At 38.7% G+C, this 21,667-nt stretch overlaps 1 protein-coding gene across 4 annotated transcripts in view; it reads right to left on the bottom strand.

Moving 5' to 3' along the window:
• CEP128 (centrosomal protein 128) overlaps window positions 1–21,667 on the bottom strand; it is a 275,915-nt gene that overhangs the window by 134,925 nt on the left and 119,323 nt on the right. For all 4 annotated transcript variants that reach the window (XR_009244256.1, XR_009244257.1, XR_009244258.1 and 1 more), the window contains 2 exons: window positions 20,474–20,533; window positions 12,021–12,213 (listed from right to left, as the gene is read on the bottom strand). Coding sequence is in view for 1 of the 4 variants with exons in the window: in XM_058655263.1 (XP_058511246.1) it covers window positions 12,021–12,213; window positions 20,474–20,533 (253 nt within the window). In the remaining 3 variants the exon portion in view is untranslated. The remainder of the gene's footprint in view (window positions 1–12,020; window positions 12,214–20,473; window positions 20,534–21,667) is intronic.

Below are 21,667 nucleotides of genomic sequence, written 5' to 3'. Positions count from 1 at the left end.
TTGTAAGACATGCACATACCTTGTAATAATTACTTGCATAGCTTTTCAGGTAAATTTTTGAAGAAATCTTTACCTAACATAAATTTAAAAACTTTCAACTCCCTAACAGAGGAGAGTATGTCTTTTTTCACAGAAAGAATCCATTGGAACATCACTCCTCCAACACCAACTTTATGCTGGGATTTACAAAAAAAAAAAAAAAAAAAACAGGTTCTAATTGAAGACTGGAGTCGGGGTGAGAGTGAAAGAAATTAAGTAGCAAGGCTAAGAGTTTAAGATGGAATAAAGAGGGTCCAGTGTGGTGGCCTAGTGGCTCAAGTCCCGGAATGCGCTGGGATTCCACAGGGTGCAGGTTCATGTCCCAGCTTCCCAGATTCCCATCCAGCTCCCTGCTTCTGGCCTGGGAACATAGTCAAGGACAGCCCAAAGCCTTGGGTACCTGGATCCACATGGTAGACCTGGAAGAAGCTCTGGTCTCCTGGCTTCAGATCCCAGCTCCTGGTTTGTATCCCACATGCTGCACTTCCCTTCCAGCTCCCTGCTTATGGCCTCAGAAAGCAGTAGAGGATGGCCCAAACCCTTAGGACCCTGCACCCATTTGGGAGACCCAGAGCAAGCTCCTGGTTCCTGGCTTCAAATCAGCCCCACTCTGGCCATTGTGGGAACTTGGGGAGCGAATCAGCAGAGGGAAGATCTGTCTCTGCTTCTCGCCCCTTCCAATAAAAACAAAATTAAGTGAATGTTCAAAAAATGGAATAAAGATCAATTTTTAGAAAAGCAGAAGGGAAAACATCAACAAGTAAACACCCAAGTGCCTCACTCAGGCGTTTATTGCCCCTCAGGCCCTATCCTGCTCCGCAGAGCTGGAAAGGCCAGTCCTCTGCAACCATGTGCCAGGAAAGGCATTTCAGGTGATCGCTCCACAGATCCCCAAACTGGGGAGGAAAGGAAAACAAGATGGGATACCTATTTCTTGGTCAACATTATAAAAAAGCATTAAAACTGAAATCTTACTTGAGGCAGTTATTCAGTTATTAATTGTGAACTCCTAATGCATTCAAACTACAGCTTTTCTATCAATACTTGAGTTTACTTCTCTGAATTAAGAGGGCAAACAATAATTTTTTCATTAACACATATGATTTTTATAATTGTAAATGCGGATATGATCATTTCAGAATAATACAACTATATCAGGACCTGGCTGCATTTTCTTATTGGAACACAGCTGTATAATAAGTAGTTTTGGGTTTTTTTTGTTTGTTGTTTATCATTCAGCAGTAGTTTGGGGTATACCCTGCCCCCAATAGTAAGTCAAAGAATTTCCCTATGTCCTGTAAATAAGCCCCATCACTGAGAACACACACGCTGTGTTGCTGCCTACTCCTAAATGCTTTAAGTAGACTCTACTCCAGCTCCAAGATGGGCTGATTTTATTTTGGGAAAAAGAAAATAGGAAGATCCTTTTATTTTCCCAGAAGAGTTCTTCAAATGTATCTTCAAAATAATCTTCATATGAAAAATGTTTGCTTATAAGCAGGTATTTCATGAAACTGCATTTGCCTCCCCTTTCCCCACTTAACCAATCACCATTAGGCTGTATTTACTTAGTGCAATACAGTGAGGATTAGTGAGTTAGGAGTGTGTCAGAAGACATGTTATAGCAGCAGCCATGTTCTCTTCCTTGTAGTACCCTTAAAAGGATATCAGCCCTAGCTTGAACAAAGAGACAAATATGAAAAAGTACCAAATACTCCTTGATATAAAGGGCCAAGAGCTGTCTTTCACTGGAGTATATCCATTAAACAGCCAGTCTCATAGTCTATGAAAATAAGACTAGTTCCTTATTGAAGAATTTATCACTGCAGATCAACAACAACAAAAAAAACCCTTAATTATTCCTAATAACTAACATCTCCTTGTTACCAAATCATAAGAATGTTTTCCTTTCCAAAAACAATTGAAGAGAAAAATCCTTCCAATTGCCACAGGATTTGTTTCTAGTAGCTTCATAGTTTCAAAGAATTCTTATGCTTTAGCTAAATTCTGCCAGCTGTAGTTCAGATCCCTTTTCCCAAGAACAAAGTATTTCTTTGTTAAAGTATGTTGGATTATTCTACACTCAGAACACAAGAAGGTAGAGAGATGTTAGTGCTTAGGGCAACTGCTGGAATATTGTCAGATACAGCGCAAGTCTTAGTGGGAGACAGAACTGTTTCAAAGGTATAACAGGAGAAGAAACCATAGAACGTAAAATCAAATATGCTTGTTTGACCCCAGCAACCTTTGAAAACTTTTCAGAAAGCCACTTTTCTCAACCACAAAAGTGTAACTTACAGACTAAAAAGTTCTTGAGCACCCAAGGGGACCTCAAAAAGTTCATGGAAAATGGAATTACTTTATTTTAGCACAAAAAAGTTTGAAATCCATGAATAGTTTTTTTTTTTTCATGATACAAATTTTCCTTGAACTTAAAAAAAAATATTCTCATAGTTGCTCCATGGAATTAATGTTCATGATCTCAAGTGGTAGTCCCAAAAACTGTACAGTTAATCAGTTAAAAAAAAAAATTTCAAGATTTCTTTATTTATTTTGAGGAAGTTACAGAAACAATAAAATACAGTGAGAGAGAGAGGAGAGAAATGTTTGATCCATTCTTTCACTCTCCAGATGGGGCTGCACAAGGCCAAATCAAGGAATCAAGAGTTCCTACATGAGGACCTGAGCCATCCTGAGCCGCTTTCTGAGGCCACCAGCAGGGAACTGGATGGAAGCAGAGCAGCCAGGACATGAACTGATACCCATGTAGGATGCCAGCACTGCAGGTTGCAGCTTTACGTGTTACACCACAATGCTGGCCCCGTTCAGGCTTTTAAGAACACAATAAAAAGGTGCAGTCTTCAGTAACTGACTGGAACGTATTTAACCTTTTCATGATGAAGGCAAACAAACATAATGGCTAACTTTTCGTTTCCTAGCAGTACAAAGAAAAGCTTGTACAGCGTAACATTAGAATTGATGGATTGGGCTGTGAAGGCTTGATAGCCCAGGAACTACTTAGGAAACTAATACACTATCATACCAAAGTAATATGAAAGTACAGAGAGCCAAGCATTTGTTACTCTCAATATTACCGGAGTGGCCAAACTTGAGATCCGGCTTGGCTCCAGATTTCTGTTGATATGCACCCTGGAATGAACCAGGTGAGATCAGTGGTGGAATGTTTGCAGATCAGGCCAGAAGTCTGGATGCATTCCTAGTTTCTAGCTCCAGTTTGGCCCAACCTGGGCCTACTGTGGGTATTTGGGAGGAGTGAACCAATGGATGGGATCTCTCTCTCTCTCTTTCTCTCCTTTCTTTTTCTCTAATTCTTAAAGTAAGTAAAGCTAAAACAAAGATTAGAACAAAAATCACTACAGCTATCAACAAAAAAATCAGAGAATATAAATATAATATAACTTTTTTCTTTCTGGATAAGGATTTTTTTCTGTCTGGATAAGTATTTTTACTGGCTTAGTCATTGTCACCAAAAAAACTTGGAGATTTTGATGTGGCCATTTTCTTTTTTATATTCTTATCTAAAATGACCTCTGTAAATTCAAAGAACAGGTCTGAAAAAGAAAAAAAAAAAAAAAGAGGCGGCGGAGGAAGAGGACAAGCAGGTTCCAAATCAAGATGGTAAGAGCACTGTTGCTTCGTGTGGAACGCTATGTGTTTGAATGGACAGTCCTACTTTCCTAAAATCATGTGCAATCTGGAAATCATTGTCCAATCTGGAAAACAATTACACCTCAGCCTCCCTGCTCAGCTACCTCTACTATAATGTGGGGTTAATAACCTCGCAAGATCACGTGAAGGCCTGAGGTAATTCATATGAAATGTGCACATTTCCAAGTCCTCAGAAATGCTGGGTTCTTCTCCTAAGGGCCACTCCAAGAACAAAGATTAACAACTGGACAGAAACTTCTACCATCATCTACGACTAAGAATTTTTTCAAGACTTTATGTTACCATCCTCTATTTTACATTCCTATAGTCCAACATCTGTAAGTTTTATTAGAGAAAAAAAGGAAAACTATGTTCTCATGATTAATGTGATGAATATTATCAGGGAGAATTGGAAAGTCTTTACCCTGAAAAGATAAGCAGCAGGAGGACAGTCTTACTATCAGGCATCATCATTCCAAAAGACACAATGAAAACAACCAAACTAATACTGTAAATTATGAAAATAATTTTGGGGATAATTCAAAGTTTTTGTATAACAATTCATATTTGGTCTTCTGTTTTGAAGGAGAAATAAGAATAACTCACTACTGATATTTGTTTTTAACAGAGAGAGAGAGAACAGGGGCAAGTGTCTACTCCAGAGGCGAAACACACACGTAACTTGCATTGCAGATGTTATGATGCATGGGGAGAAGAGGCAGTGCGGGCTAAATGCGCAGTTACCACTGTGTGCATCCACACCACTGCCCACACGCCCAGGCAGCCAGTCAGTGCTGTCATTAGCTCATAGAGAAAATTTATATTTGAATAAAAAACACAGTTCCACATGTAATGGCAAAATAAGAATCTATAAAATATCAAAACCCAATATAAATAAATATGCAAATTTCCAGAGGAAACAGCAGTGGATACAGATTTTATGTGCTTATAACCAAAAGTTTTAATAGCAATGGAGTAGCAAAAGGAAAGCTTTCTACTAAGAAGTATGATTTTTTTCTTAAAAAGGTAGGAGTTTACGTAGAAAAAAAGGCAAATCATAAGAAAGTATCATTTATTCATTTGTTCAGGAAAATCACTTAATGTTTCTGATCTAGGAAGTCAAAAAAAATCAAAACTGCCTTTAATGAACTCATTAACAGAATGGATTAGAACAGCAGTGTGTGTGTGTGTGTGTGTGTGTGTGTATACACAAGTGCAGTTTAGTTTCTCTAATGAAACACTATAAGGTAAAACTCAATTGCAGTTGTGTTACAACTATATAAATATTCATTATATATTATCTCATATATACATAAAATACATATAATTAAACCAAAGTTTGAATGGTGCCGTTTTTGTGTTATTCTGAGCACATTCAAGGATATTTAAGATGTCACTTTTACCAAATACTTTATTAAACGGCAGAGAAAACACTAAAGAAACAGTTAGTAGGAGCCTAGGAAACAGTATGACCTTGAAACACCCTGGAGAAAGTCATCAATGTTGGTCTCTAGCAGTCACGTGGTTGAAGGCCAGTCCAGTGGAAGGCAGAGACTAGAGGTTAAGATATTCAGTTCAAGCAGCTTCATAAGGAGTCTCTGTATTGCCCTTTCCCTATAAACTGCCTGGGCACTGGGCCCACCCAGATACTCCAAGCACGTCTTCTCAAGGACTTTGACTCATTCACAACTCTGAAATCCCTTTTGCCATGCAAAGCAAGATTAAAATGGTTTCATGGTTTCAGATATCAAAGAATAGAAGCAGAACAGTTTGGCACTGTTATTATTTATAAGCAACATAATAGAAAAGTTGAATATTATGATAAACACCAAAGAAATGTCCTGACAACAATTATTTTCTCTATCAACACATGATTTAAATGTACAGGTTTTCCTTCTATAATTGCTTTAAAGTAACTCTTAAGAAAAGCTTAAATGAAAAACCAAAACAATAACAGCAAAGCTACAGGCTAAAACTTGCATGAAATTTATTTTAACAGATAGACATTTGCCCATTTTTCTTCCCAAGTTTGTTCATGATTCAAGTTCAAGTAAAACAGATTTGCTGAAGTTTCAAATGGCAGATAACTCACAAAATAATCTATAAATGGTGAAATAAAATCTAATAATTGACTCATGCTTAACATTTCTGAATTTTCTGGAACACTTCTGAGTACGCACACATACACACACACACATAACTCAAATACTTTTGAGAAGAGAAAAAAAAAGCGTCTAAACTCCCCAAAGAGACTCCTACAATTAACTAAAGAATAAAAATTCACAGTCCTTCATTTTCCATCTACTCAGTAACAACATGAATACTGTTTTCACTTCCAACTGATGTGCACATCTGCATATATAAATATATGAATATCAGTAGCTCAATGAATACAATTAGTTTACTTAATTCTGTCCCTAGGAATATTCAACCAATAGTGTTTAATCTCAATCCTATTGAAATGGTCTGAATTTCAAACTGTAAGACAAACATATAAGAAACAAAATTGCTGAAATGAAACACATACATGGACAACATCAACAAATAATTCTTCAATAATTCTGATTTGACTAACAGTTGGCACAACTTAAAACAACTACTGTTTTTTAAATGTTTTTCAAAAAAATAATTATGGAGACTGCCAGAAAAATAAATAGATGGAGCAGTAGGCAGATTTCATACAAAACAAAATGATACTCTCAATATTTAAGTAATATTTTCAATCAATTTAAATAAATTTTGAACAAGCTGTTGAAACCACAAAAATGAAAAAAAACAACAAAAATCCAAATAAGTCACCTTACATTTAGACAGCATCGCTTACATTACTTTACAATGTATAAACGCTATACTTCAATATGGAACGGAAAAAGAAAATGTTATTCCTTGTTTGGAGGCTTAACAAAATGACTAGCATTTCTGTAAGTGCCATGGTTATATATTATTCTTTCAAAAAGACAAATGTGAAAAACTGAAATAAGTAATGGATGAATAAGTGAGTGGGTGGCTAGGAAAACCAATGAATAAATATCCTACAAACAAAACGTAAATGGAAAAATTCCTGCTCTCATATACATGTTAAGGAAGATGCTGGAATTTCCAATTTCCTCCTTTATTTCATTTCACAAATGAATTCTAAGAAGTTCAGACTTTCTGTTCAGCTATCAGTCATAAACTGTGGGATACAGAGAAATCAACTAGAAAGAGTTTCTCCAGAACATGCAACATGGGACTAAACAGGAAAATAAAACCTTAAAAAGTGGAGATCATCATTGTTAGACAGAACTAAGCCAGGGAGACGTTAATTTTTGAAATTATGGAGTGTATTAAAAAGTCAGTCTCTTGTATCTTAAAACTTTGGAGAAAAGGCCTAAATTGCATCACTTTTCTATGTTGTAAAATAGCCTCATGGACAGGCACAAGGTCAAAACTGCAGGCAGACAGGGTGACAGAATCATCACTCAACTGGCTGTGAGCCCTGCACGCCCATCAGGCGACACGTGTCACCCTTTGAGGGAAGACTGTAAAAAAGTACAGTTATGAAAAATCTTCTACAGTATAGCCTGAAACCTGTCGGATCTCCATCACAACAGGCCACTTCAAAAATCTTACATGGGAAAACCACTGGCTGCAGCTCCCTCCCTCTGCCCCTCTGCCCCTCTCTCCCTCTCTCCCTCTCTCCCCCTCTCCCCCTCTCCCCCTCTCCCTCTCTCCCTCTCCCCCTCTCAACAACGCTCCTCTTTTCTTGAACTCGCAGAAGGCAGAGATCAGCATGAACCCCTCACACATGAGAAGCACCATTTCACAAACTGCTGTGATCACTGAACCTGCCAGAAACTACAACATATCTGAACTGTTCAAGCAGTCACAGAGAAAGAAATCTGCCCTAGTGTTTTCCAAGATTTACTTCTCTATTTTCACTTTTCCTCCCTTCACTCCTATCTTTGGAGACCATGCTATACCAATTGAACTTTATTTCATCTGTTCAACCTTCATCATTCTTGCATGTTCCTAACTAAACATTTACAATCACGCTCAAGCTTTCTATAATCACACACATAAAAAAATACGCTGAAAATTACATCCATCCCACCCTTGAAAACGGATTATAAGCCACCATATAGTGTGAATATTCTGTTTCCAGTTCTAATATTAAGGAATTTAGAAACTTCTCCTTTTAGACTACAGACCTGACATTTTTCTACAAAATGGGATTAGAATTAATATCAACAATTTTGGTGTCCCTAAATACATCTGGAAGCTCAGAGAATATTGTGAGGAAATGAACATAAATATAAATCATTTAAATACTGCTACTGCAAAATTCAATGCAAAATTAAAATATCAGAGAAAGTGATGCATATTATCAAATCCCACAGTGTCATCAACAAATATAAACAATTCCAAATAAATTACTCAATTTTTGCCAAATATTTGCTGATTTAACTTACATTTTTGGCAGCATTTAGTAAGTATCCAAGAAAAATAAAAGAAATGAAGAAACCTGAGTCAATAGCCAGCTAAAATTTCTTTCTCAGTCTGAAATTTGAGGACAATTACCCTTCCTTTCAAAACAATAATTTTCATCCATGAAAGATTAGCACTACAATCATATTCTTTCATATACTCAATTACTCTCTCAAAAATGCAACATTCCTTCTGGACACTACGTTCTTTCTAGGCATTAGGTATACAGCACTGAACAAGGCATTTAGAAATAACAGCCTTCCTGGAGCCTCTATTCTAATATACCCAGACAACTACACACAGTTCTCAATTGTGTATCTTCTACAAATTCATGAACAAAAGATATAAGATGCTTCTAGGCCTGCCTGGTCAGTTTTCTGAACATTTACCACAACTATTGCCATTATTAGGACAAAAAACAAACTGCTGAATTGAAGAGAAAAAACTGGAAGGTGACACATATTTCCTCTGATATCTACATTCTGTCTAAGATACAGGTGTTCACCTAAAAACAACCCAAGAAATTAGTACTCTGCTGAAAAAAGTGTTATTTTCTTTTTTTTTTTTTAAGATTTTATTATTATTGGAAAGCTGGATATACAGAGAGGAGAGACAGAGAGGAAGATCTTCCGTCCGATGATTCACTCCCCAAGTGAGCCGCAACGGGCCGGTACACGCCGATCCCAAGCCGGGAACCTGGAACCTCTTCCGGGTCTCCCACGCGGGTGCAGGGTCCCAAAGCTTTGGGCCGTTCTCGACTGCTTTCCCAGGCCACAAGCAGGGAGCTGGATGGGAAGTGGAGCTGCCGGGATTAGAACCAGCGCCCACATGGGATCCCGGGGCGTTCAAGGCGAGGACTTTAGCCGCTAGGCCACGCCGCCGGGCCCAAAAGTGTTATTTTCTAAAGTGGCTGAAACACTGTGTCTCTTTCACCATAACCTATGAGCTCTTTTTTCCTTTTACGGTTCAGCATAAAACTGTCTAATTAACAAAGCTTGACAGGGGCTTGTTTCATCCTTAGATGGACGTTCTCAAGTAATACGAGAGAGAGAGAGAGAGAGAGAGAGATAACGCCTAGCTAACATACATGCTGTCAAGAATGACCGTTTTTCTATACATTGTACAATAACTATACAATAACTAATAACATTTCAAACACAGTAAAAAGAATCAGATATTAGCCTCTACAATTAGCTCTGATAACTCCAAAATATTCAAGGTTAGTAAATTTGGTTATGCTTTCTGTCTTCCATGTGCAGACGGTAAGCAAATGCTTTAAATATTTGAAAGACATACCTCTGCACATAAATTCTTCAGAAAATCTTTTTCCTTTTGGAAACACTGATTCACTACTCAAGATCCAAATCAACTAATGTGCTCTACAGAAAAAGTTATCACATGGACCTCCAAAATAGTAACCAAACTGACTCTTTACAAGCACATGTTACATATATTTCTAATACCATATTTCTTTCAGCTGGCACATAACATGTCCTTCAGTCTCTAGCTAGAACAAAGACAGTTGCATAGTAGCAGATCAAATGCTTCATCATTTCTGAACACAGAACATCCGAGAGAACATCTTTCACACATTAGGCAAAACAAAAATATGAGACTTCCCTGTTACAGAAGTATGACCGCTAAGGTAGCCTTCATTCAGTTTCCTTTGCAGCCAAATGAGTTCCAGCCTCCTGAATTTCCCATTTATCCTACAGTCAACTTGTTAGTTATGGAGTAAGAAGTTCATAACACATATAAAGAGCATTTAACTTTTATCTATTAGTACCCAGGTGAAGGAAGTGTGGTGTAGCGAGTCAAGCCAGCACCCAGGACAATGGCATCCCACATGAGTACAGGTTCTGGTTCCGGCTGCTTCACTTCCAATCCAGCTACCTGCTAACGAGACTCCAAAAGTAGCGACAGATGATGCAAGTGACCAGGCTCCTACCACCCATCCGAGGGACCCAGAGGAAGCACCTAGCACTTGGCTTCCACCTGACCCAGTCTTGACTGCTGTAGCCATCTGGAAAGGAAACCAATGGATGACAAGATGTCTCCCTCTCTGTCTCTCCCTTTCTCTCCAGCTTTATACACACACACACACACATTCCTTAATTAGATGTTATGGAACTGTCAAAAACAATACAACAGTACCCTCTGACACTTATTGTTCATGCAGTTTATGTTTTTCAACTGTACTAGAACAGTTTTCAGTGTAGATCTGAGAATCATGTATGACAACTTAGTAGCACTAACGTAGGATTTGTTTTTATAACATGTAATTTCTCGAGAATACAAGACACTCTTTCCAGAGTTTACATGACATGTGATATAACAGTACACTAAACGTAGAAAGAAAAGGGAGAATAGAGCTTGTTTTCTCTCATGCCAGCAATGAAACAGATCTGAAGAAATGAAAAAGAAAGCCACTCCTACATTTTCTGCCTTGGAAAATGATTTTCATTAATTTTATGTTAACATGTAATAGGTCCACAGTATTATTAAAATGAATAAGCATTAGTTACATCTTTCATATGACAAGCATTGTTACGTGTAACCACATTAATAAAAGCTCTATGGATCCTCAAATGACCCGGATACCCAAAAACTTTGTGAGACTTACCACAGTTTAGTAATGATCTCTAAGTGGTACATGTGGCAAAAACAATCCTGACTACTCAAATAAACCACAAAAATTTAATTTTAAAAGCATTAACATACATAATGGTTCGATTCTCATGGTGGATTTTCTAAAATAATCTTAATTTCTTAATTAAGATCCTCTTGTGATTCTTCAATTGATAAAGTACACCCAAAAAACACCAGGTAAGACCAACAAATGTAATCTATGTTGGGATTCCAATACTACCGCTTTGCTTCTTCCCCTCATGATCCCTCACTTGGGTAATAGAAAAGAAAGTGGCTTTGCAAGTCTTCCATCCAACTATTAAAGTTATGTAATGCTGGGCCTGGTGTGGTAGCCAAGTGGCTTAAGTCCTCACCTTGTACGCCTCGGATCCCATATGCACACTAGTTCTAATCCCGGCGACCCTGCTTCCCATCCAGCTCCCTGCTTGTGGCCTCAGAAAGCAGTCAAGGACGGCCCAATGCCTTTGGACCCTGCACCCGCGTGGGAGACCCAGAAGAGGCTCCTGGCTCCTGGCTTTGGATCGGATCAGCTCCGACCATTGCAGCCAATAGGGAATGAATCATTGGAAGGAAGATCTTCCTCTCTGTTCTCCTTCTCTCTGTATATCTGGCTTTCCAGTAAAAATGAAATCTTTTTTAAAAATTACGTAATGCCTACATACAAACGCACTTCACCTACTCCAAGCTTTCTTTGCCTTACTATTATTTTCACCATTTTATTTACAACCTTCTAACACATCACGTAGTTAATTTATCAGAACTGTCATCCCAGGCACTGCCTGGCAGCTAAATACATGTAGCATTTTTCCTGTTTTATCCACCAGTGCATCCTTAGCATCTAGAAGAGCAACAAATGCAAACTAGTCAACAAGAAAAAAAAAATTTTCTGAATGAATTACTCAAGTGAAAGGTTAACTTGGGCGTTTTACCAGCAGGAAACAAGCGTCTCTTACCAAATTAACACCTGCAAAGAGCCAGTGCATTGTACACAAGAGGAAACTTGAGGTTGAAGAACCTGAAGGATTTTCTCCTTAAGATCCAGAAAGGCTGAAAGAAATGGATTATCAAGGAGAGAAGAGAGGGGATGGAGTTCAAAGAAGGCCCCTCGGGCAGCTGAGCTCCTCTGCCAACTCTAGGATTCCGCGAACATAAAAGGAGAGAACGTGAGGAACGCGGGAAGCGGCGCTGACACACACCTGTCTTCTCCTGGTGAATCTCTTCCAGCAGGTGCTCTTGTCTCTCAATCTGCTCAAACAGACACTGCAGCTCAGACTCCTTGCTCGCCGTCAGCTCCCGGAGCTGTTCTCTGCAGAGCAGCAGCTGGTGGCGCAGACTTCTCTCTCTGTTCTCTCTCTCTTTCAGCTCCTCACAGAGCCACTGAAGTTTAGTCTAAAAATAACATTTATATCCAATTTTTAGATATCCAGGAAACAGCACCGCAAAACATGAAGAGAAACAGCCATACTACTCCAAACAAATGAGGCAGCATAAGATGAAGAGCCAAAAATCTATCAAATGTTAGCAAATTTTTAAAATATTCACTTTAATTTGCATAGCAGCTTATATCAGTTAATAGTTCGTTTCTAAATTAGCCCATGAGATTTACATATCTTCACAAAATACTTGATATGTTCTATTATCTCTAGAAAGACAGTATCACAGAGTCTAGCCTATTATAAGTAGTCTGTGGATTTGACAAATAAAGCAGAGTTGCACAACTGTTTGAAAATTAGAAACACCCTAGTATAGAATGACAGTTATTACAAAATGGGGTTTTATATCAGAGAGCAAAATAATAAAAGTAAAATTCCTGTTCTGACACATACAAATGTATATACCCAAGGATCCAGCTAATCGTGGCAGATGGAAAAATACTCTTATTGGCTGGGGGAAATAAATCAACATTTGCTTGCATACTAGACCACTTCTTTTCATGAACTCTAAGCTTCCTTATCTTTAATAATATTTAGATAGTTAAAGCATAAATGGAAAATATTTTTGACCTCTAACAAAACTATTTCAGGGCCTGTCCAAGTAAGATCAAAACACATACTTGATTTTGAAACAACCTATACAGTCCTTAATGACTTTAACACGAGGAAGCCAGAGATGGGGAGTGAATGCCAGGCTAGGCTCAGGGCCACTCGTGAGCAGAGAGAACAGGATGCGCTCTAGACACTCCACAAAGCATCAGAAGGGACTGAGCTGCAGCCTGCCCAGGATGCAATGGAACTGGGTTGCAGCCCCTGGACAAGATGTTCCCCACGATCAAGTTCAGGAAAACTCCCAAAACGGAAGAAGTGTATTCCCCTGTGGGCCAAAGGATTATCCACAGAAAACATCTCTGATCAAATAATCACTGGTCGGGCCCAGCAGCGTGGCCTAGCGGCTAAAGTCCTCGCCTTGAATGCCCCAGGATCCCATATGGGCGCCGGTTCTGATCCCGGCAGCTCCACTTCCCATCCAGCTCCCTGCTTGTGGCCTGGGAAAGCAGTCGAGGACGGCCCAAAGCATTGGGACCCTGCACCCGCGTGGGAGACCCGGAAGAGGTTCCAGGTTCCCGGCTTCGGATCGGCACGCACCGGCCCGTTGCGGCTCACTTGGGGAGTGAATCATCGGAAAGAAGATCTTCCTCTCTGTCTCTCCTCCTCTGTATATCTGATTTTGTAAGAAAAATAAATAAAACTTTAAAAAAATATGAATAGGCAAGTATAATGCTAAAGAGTGACACTCCTCCTCCACAATGCAAATCAATATGAAGAACAGGAGCTATGTCAAACTATAGAGCAGATAGCCATTCTATTGTGCTAAGCTCTAAGGATCCCAAAACTTCCCACATCTCAAAAAGAAAACAAATCCCATATTATAATTATCAATTTTTTTTTAATGTTTGTTACCAACTCAGTTTGGTCTTATAAACCATGTGGTCCAAAAAAAAAAAAATTCCAGTTTGGATACTCCAATTTAATCTCCTTATCCAGCAATATAGTGGCAAATTCAAAAAATAATTTCCTGTGGGATTCTTGGATTAAAAAAAAAAAAAGCACAAAACAAATATGAGGCTTAAACAGCTTTCAGGCAGTTGAATTCATTCAGCTTAAGCCTTCCCAAACTCATTCTTTTGGGACCCTAAGACCAAATACGGCTCTTTTTAGAGATGGGGCATTTAGGGCAGCAGTATTGTATTGGATCACAGAGGTGTACCCTAATCTGATAGGACCGGTGGCCTTACCACAAAATGAGGTATCAGGCTAGCAGAGAAGAAAACCCAAGAAAGGGAAAAGGACTCTGCAAGCCAGGAAAATTGTCCTTGGACCTTGGAATGGCATCCTCCAGAACCATGAGAAAACAAATGAGCGTTGTTTAAACCCCAGCCGAGGTCTGGGAGTTCTTAAGGCAGCCCCAGCAGATCTAAAACAATATGACCTGAATAAAGAAGAGGGAGCCTTTATTCATTGTCAAACAACAGGAAAAACGAGCTAGACACAGTCAATGACTACTACAAATTTAATGTATTGCTAATCCTGCAAAATATTAATTTACAGAAATCTAATCAACTAATAATTTTCAGAATCAATGTTAGATAAATTCATGGCTCTCATTAAGTATCTTGTGAAGACAGCTTGGAACGCAGTACAGAAATAATTTTAACAATTGAGACTAATACTTAGTTGATAAGGCTATGAATCACAGAGCAACAATCATTCTATTAAACATAGAAATATTTTACAAGTTACATAATAGATTCATTTATTTGCTATATCAGTAAGTATGTTAAGTAAGTGAAACAGAGAAGGAATTTTAAAATAAAGTAGTGTTACATCTTCACAGCTAGTAGCTTGCAATTATGTACGAATCTGCATAGGTGTCCGGTGAAACTGCGCCATTGGATCTTTTCTATCTGTGAGAATTCTCTATTGGGAGTTAGCCAAATAATGCAGTAAAATCACTAAGGGATGGCTCAAAGCCAAAAATCATGGAAAACAGGAAATCTGAATAAGAAGATTAAAGCTTATAGAGTTAGCAATAATATTAGGACCCATAATTTTGCTGCTTTAACTACTATGTTTCCTTTGGCAAAACTCTAATAACAATTTTGAAAAGAAATGTTTGCATAAAAAGCAAAAATAAGGTAAGAACATGGCAATTTTGGGGGAAATATGAAAGGTCACCAAAGAATTAAGTCTGAACTACAATTCAAATTTAAATCAACCTAAAAGACTCACTTTCCTTTAATAATATCTCCACATTTCTTAGTTATAAACAAGCAAGAAACTACATTATCCCCATATTAGCACATATCTTAAAAATGTAAAAAAGACCTGTCGCCAATTAAACTTAACGAATTCCAGGAATGTGATTTAATATTACATCCCAAAAAACCCTCAAAATACTAAGTGCATAACATTTTTCATTTCTACAGTAGAAATATAAAATACTGGGTAATTGTTTATATACTTAAATAAGAATTAAATACACTGTATCATACATTTGATAAAAAAAATCAATGTCAGTAGGCAGTTAAAACACAATGTTTGTACTCAAGTGCAGTTACACAATGAATGGAGACAAATGGTAGCACAAAGATCAGAGACTTAAGTTCTAAGCTGCCTTGCCAGTGACCAAAGAGCTCTTGAGGTCTTGGTTTCCATAAGAAAATCATATTATGTGATCTTTAAAGCTACTTCAGTTGTAACACTTGGGAAAGCAAATGCTTTACAATGTCAAGAAAATATTATGCAATGAAACTAATTCTTTGGAATGATACCTAAAACAGGCCAACATACAAAATCTCTATATAACTTGGAAGCATATTTATTACCCATACACTTTTAAGATTTGCCACTCTGATTCAGTAAGACAACATTTGACAAATAGTTAACAAGATGACATAAGATCCGTGATGAACGACAACACTTCCATACATGGTCCCTCGCCCAGAGCATCTGCCTGCCCTCATCTGGGAAGCTATCCTGACTGACTCACTGTAAACGCCTTTGTTCCTTAACTTTCCCTGACTTTCTGACATTGAACTCATGTTTGCCTGTGTTGATGCTTCTCTTTCAGCCTTTCTGTTCAAATTAACTGTCTAGATTTCAATCCCTGTGATGGAGATTCTTTCAGTATTTCTGCTGGTTTGGCTCTTCTGGGATCCTGTGTGCCCATTTCTCGCAAACAGAAACCCTTGAGTGGCGTCGTCTGCATGCTGACACACAATCAATCACCATTACATACTGTCACCAAATGCAACTGCAGTGCGCCCTTCACCTGTGAAGCTGCAAACAATTTGCTCAATTCACACTGTTATAGCCAAATTACAGGAAAAACTTCATTGTTCTCCCTGCCTTCCATCCTACCACTTTTAATGTACCTTTGACACGACTCTCAGAGAAATGCTTCTAAACCAGCAGCACGTTGCTGTCTTGGTCAAAACTCTTCTGAGAGTCACTAAATGCCCACCAGAATCCAAGCTCCTAAAAGTGGTGCAACACTCTTGTTTACTGCATGTTGCCCCCAAAGGCTTCCCATGTCCTTCCTGACACAGCCAAGCCCTACCTCGGACTGAAGGCTCCTCTCCTGCCATTCTTTGATTTGTTACTGTCAAAGCACTTGCACTTTTTTCATTTTTCATGCTGCTTCTCTTCTATGTCATTCCTAAAGGTTTCTCAAAATGTAGGATACTTCCTCTTTTTGGGATTATTTTCAGGATTCATCTCAGATGTCAGCATCCATGGCAACTATTACATATTTTTGTTATAACCTTTATATATCACTGTGAAATTATCAACACATGTATTTGTCCTTTCCAAAAAAAATAGTTTACTTAAGACTCTTTCTTGCTCATTGTTATTTTTTTAAGATTTATTTATTTGCATTGCAAAGTCAGATATACAGAGAGGAGAAAAGACAAAGGAGAAGATATTCCATCCCATGATTCATTTTCCAAGCAGCTGCAATGGCTGGAGTTGAGCTGATCCAGAGACAGAAGCCAGGAGCTTCTTCCTGGTCTCCCACATGAGTACAGGGTCCCAAGGCTTTGGGCCGTGCTCCACTGCTCGCCCAGGCCACAAGCAGGGAGCTGGATGGGAACTCGCATCACCGGGATTAGAACCGGTGTCCATACAGGATTCTGGCGCATGCAAGGCAAAGACTTTAGTGCACCAGGGCCCACTGTTATGTTTACAGCATATAACACAGTATCTAGAATGTATCAGTTATCCAGTAAATGCACTAGTAAGGTTCAGATTTCATGATGCAAAAAAAAAAAAAAAAAAAAAAAAAACAACCAAGTAAATAAATAAAAAACCACAAGGAACTCCTTGCAGCACATTCCTTACAGACCATCAAGCCTCCACTCTTCTCATTCATTGATTATTTTATCTGGGAATGTGGTACTCAGTAGGCTTCCACTTTACATTACACACCAAGGATAAAAATGCAACTGTGATGCAACCCAGGCCTCTGGTTCTTCTAGAATTAGTACCAAGAGAAGACATCCCATGCAGCAGATTTATGAAAACAATTACTGAATGCCCTTAGAGGTCCTTCTAATACTGCAAGGTGTCAGCACAGACCAGCAGAATAGCAATTCTATTTTCCATACAGGTTTTTGTTCTCTGATTTCAGATCTTATCTTCAATACTTATAGAGCTGGACAGTCATAGTTCATGGGAATTACAGTATTGCAGCCCATCAATAACCTAAGCCATCGTTCTGGTAAATAGATTCAATTCTTCCTAGTTCAGTTGGTCAGCATAGCATTTTTTATCACAACCCTTTTACACTGTAGAAGAACAGTTGTCTCATGCAGTATTAAAACTGGCTTGATCAGAAGTTCAATCCCATTAAATGATAAGGGAAAACTGCTCACTGGCTTCCAAATTAAAGGGCTATGATTAAGAGTCATCTCTGGCTCTCATAATTTAACTGAACCACAGCAGTGAAAGCTTTCTGTTCAGAAATGATAAAGATTTTCACTTGAAAGGAAATTCCAAGTACATTGCTCTTGTTGTCAGAGCTGTGGAGTTGGGCAAAAAAAAAAAGAACTGTTGGGTTAAGCCTTCACAATAGTTTCTAGCCAAAAAATTTGAAGATAATAAAAATGTACATTCCAAATTTGCCTTGCCTGTGGCATTAATACAGATTGGTATCTGTCTGTCAGAAATGGCTAGGGAGGCAAAAAGACCACCATTTCTTAGGTAGGACAGGAAAATGTATATGCTAATGTAAATTCTGCTGTTCAATCATCAAACTTCTTTTTTAATCGAGAAGAACTCCTCAGATGCACAGCTGCCCTTCAGAGGTGGTACTGCTTCCTGCTCCATCTCCCCTCCCACCTCCGTCAATCATCACAGGGCACTTTGTGTGTTCACACAAGCATCCTTACCTCTTGGTCATTGTTTTATACATAAATACTCAACAAGCAAAGCTTACTGCTGTTGTTGCTAAATGTAAATGTTTTTCCAGGGAAGCTTCCTCTGCAAGCTTGTAACACCGCACCCCGCCCCTCTCCCAGCACAGACACCCAAGAAACTGTTCTCCTGCATTCCCGGGTCACTGCTTACACGTCACTACGACAAAGACTTCCAGAATTTATTTGTAGCTACATTTTCCCTGTTAAACTTTACAAATATGATTAAAGTAGACAACTTGCTGACCATTACTCCCACCCACAGTGTGGGAAATGGAAATGAGAATGCAATGACTCTTCTTGCCAGAGTGAGCTGAGACTCCAGATGACAACACGCAGATGTCCAGACAAGCACGTGACTCAGCTGGCTTTCCACTCTTAGCGTGGCTTTGGACAAGTCACCATCTTCTGTGGGTACTTACTTTTTTCTCTTATGTTTCCAATTTAAAACAAAAGACGAAACTTAAAGCTTCCTTTAAAAAAAATCCTCAATTGGATTACAATTGTTCAGGTCAATTGTAGACCTGAATTCCTTTTGGAATTTAAATAATAAGAAAGTTTCCCCGTTCTAGTATCTTATAGCTCAGAAAACTAGTCTAAAAAGGAATGCAGAGAGATGAGCTGACACCTCAGTAAACCTTTCTGCAACTCGTACCATCACAGCTTCTAGATTTTTCTTTCATTATTTGAGAGAGAGAGAGAGAGAGAAAGAGAGAGAGAAAGCACTCTTCTCTCTGCTGCTGCACTCCCTGAATGTCTGCAGCAGGCAAGAGGGCGCAGGCCAATTGCAGGAGCCAAGAACTCAATCCAGATCTCTGACATTGGAGGCAATCACACAATAACTGAAGCCATTTCACCTGCTGCCTACCCAGATACACACTGAAAGAAAGCTGGAACCAGAGACAGAGCTAGGGTTCACACTCAGGCACTGCATAAGTGACACTGTCATTTCAAGCAGCATCAACTACAGCACCAAACTCCCTGACCATCTCTGTACTTTAATCAATGCATCTCCAAGCAATCTGATAAACTACGTACATTGATAATTGTCCCAAAGTTTTAAAGCATGTCTTTGCTCAACTTAAAACACTCTTTAGGGACCAGTGTTGTGGCACAACAAGTAAAGTTGTCATGGGAACCATCTACATCCCATATGGACACTATTTCATGTCCTGGATGCTCCCTATTAGCCGCCTCAGAAAAGCAGTGCAAGATGGTCGAATGTTTGGGCTCCTGCCACCCACCTGAGAAATCTAGATGAGCTTTGGCCTTGCCTGGCCCTGAACATTGTGGTCATCTGGAAAGTGAACCAAAGGACAGGAGATCTCACCCCCTCTCTTTCTGTATGCCTTTGAAATAAATAAATAAATCTGGAAGAAAGATAGGAAGCGAAGGGAGGAGAGAGAGAGGAACGGAGGGAAGTTGAGGAGAAAGAAAGAGAAAGGAAGAGAATGTCAGAGAAGGGAAGGGAAGAAAATGAAAACGTGGCAGGCATGTAGGCACAGCACAATAACCCTCTCCCACTAGCACTGGTTTCCCATATGGGCACCAGCTGGAGTTCTGGCTGCCCCAAGGCCTTGGACCCTATACCCATGTGGGTATCCAGAAGAAACTCCTGGCTCCTGTCTTTGGATTGGTCCAGCTCGGCTTTTGTGGCAATTTAGGAAGTAAACCAGTGAACAGATTTCTCTCTCTGTAACTCTGACTTTCAAATAAAATAAAAAAGGGAGAAATAAAATTTTTAAATTATTTGGTTTATTTTTGCTGGCCTCTCATTCAATTTAAATCATAAAGAGAATCATGAAGCAAGAGATACCTTTAGAATAAAGGTTTACCACTGTCAATCCATAAAAGACATGAAGAAAAGAATGTGGTTGAGACACATGGAGTTGTCAGGTTTTGGGGTTACTCTCAGGACCCAAACTACCCTGAACGTATGCGAGTACAGGGCAGGTCAGTCCCAGCTGTTCGGATGGAGGCACATTTGCAGAGACATTGCCCAACTCAAGAAAGCAGAGAAAAGTCTGATTGTCTAATTCTTGGAATTTTAATAGTTTTTCTCTCATTGTTTATGTAGTTTAGCAAAATTATGCTGAAATAAGAAATATGGAAGTCTCTTAAGTGCAATGCCCTGACATCATATCCTGTGGTGAAGAATTACATTTTCACATGGCTAAACCAAATAGGGTTCCTTGAAGATCATAAGCATTATAACTTTAGGATCCAAAGATTAATTACCTTGCTTTCCGCTAACCAGCGATGTGGATCACAGTGGATATTAGGACTAGATGAAAAAACCTACAATAAGAGGAAAACAGTATTAGAAATGCATTTTTCTCTAATATGAAATCATTCACCATAGCATCAAAAAGTGTAAGCCTCATATTTAAAGACTTAAAAAAATAAGAAGGCTTATGCTTTAATGCTCAACCAAAATTTGCAGGAGATGCAAATTGAAACATCCGCACTAATTAAAAGCCCATGCTCTTCATGTTCTGTAACAAAAGTAACACTCAGATCAGAATTATAGGAACACAGAGAGCAAAGTAAGTACAGAATTGAGATTTTATCCAGCCACCCGAGCTCTTTAATCATCAAAAATTTATCAATGAGCATGATGTATCTTTGATAAGAAACTTCTAACTATATGATAATAGTGACAGTTTATAGGTATGAATTTAAAGTGACAAGAAAAACACAAATGTGATAGAAACAAATACCACCATCCCCCAGAACTCTTCTGAAAAGTCCTATCATCAAATGAAGTCAATACAGGGCTGAGTGATCTGTGAATGTGTGTTACGGTTAGACAATGTCAAAGCAACACAGTCTCTCCAGAACTTGTACCTGGTGCTTAATTTCAAGGAATTCTAATCATCATTATAAACAGCTGTTCTTGAGTAAAATTTAAAATACACAAATAAATAAATAAATGCAAAAGTTGACTTTAAAAATAGAAAAACAAAATTAAATATAATTTGTCCAACTGGAAAGGCAGAGAACATACTGGTGACTTGTCTAGATGCCAGACTCCTAACATCTGAAATCCCAGGTTAGCATTTAATGAGTTGTATGGCCAATGACTAGTTACTGAATCTCTATAAACCTTACTTAACCTCTCTACGGTGAAATTTATCAGAGCAGCTAAGGTAAAGGTTGTTTTCGGGTTAATGAGAAGGCACTCATTATACTTACAATAGTACTTATAATACACAACTCAACAGATGGTTTCATGTGACACACTTACACTGACAGACATAGCCTGTGGTAATGAAAACTTCAAAATCCAAGGTTCCTGAAAGCAAGGTTATTCCCCTTAGCTGGAATTGCTGACTCTCAATGACACTTTCTTTGCTGGAGTTAGATACAGGCAATTCACTGGAATAACACCATACCTTCTGGCACCACGATTGCGGGCTAGATACAGTGCCT

This window comes from Ochotona princeps, chromosome 26, assembly GCF_030435755.1.
Source record: "Ochotona princeps isolate mOchPri1 chromosome 26, mOchPri1.hap1, whole genome shotgun sequence".
Taxonomy (NCBI): Eukaryota; Metazoa; Chordata; class Mammalia; order Lagomorpha; family Ochotonidae; genus Ochotona; species Ochotona princeps.
This window is presented reverse-complemented; position numbering and strand designations above follow the sequence as displayed.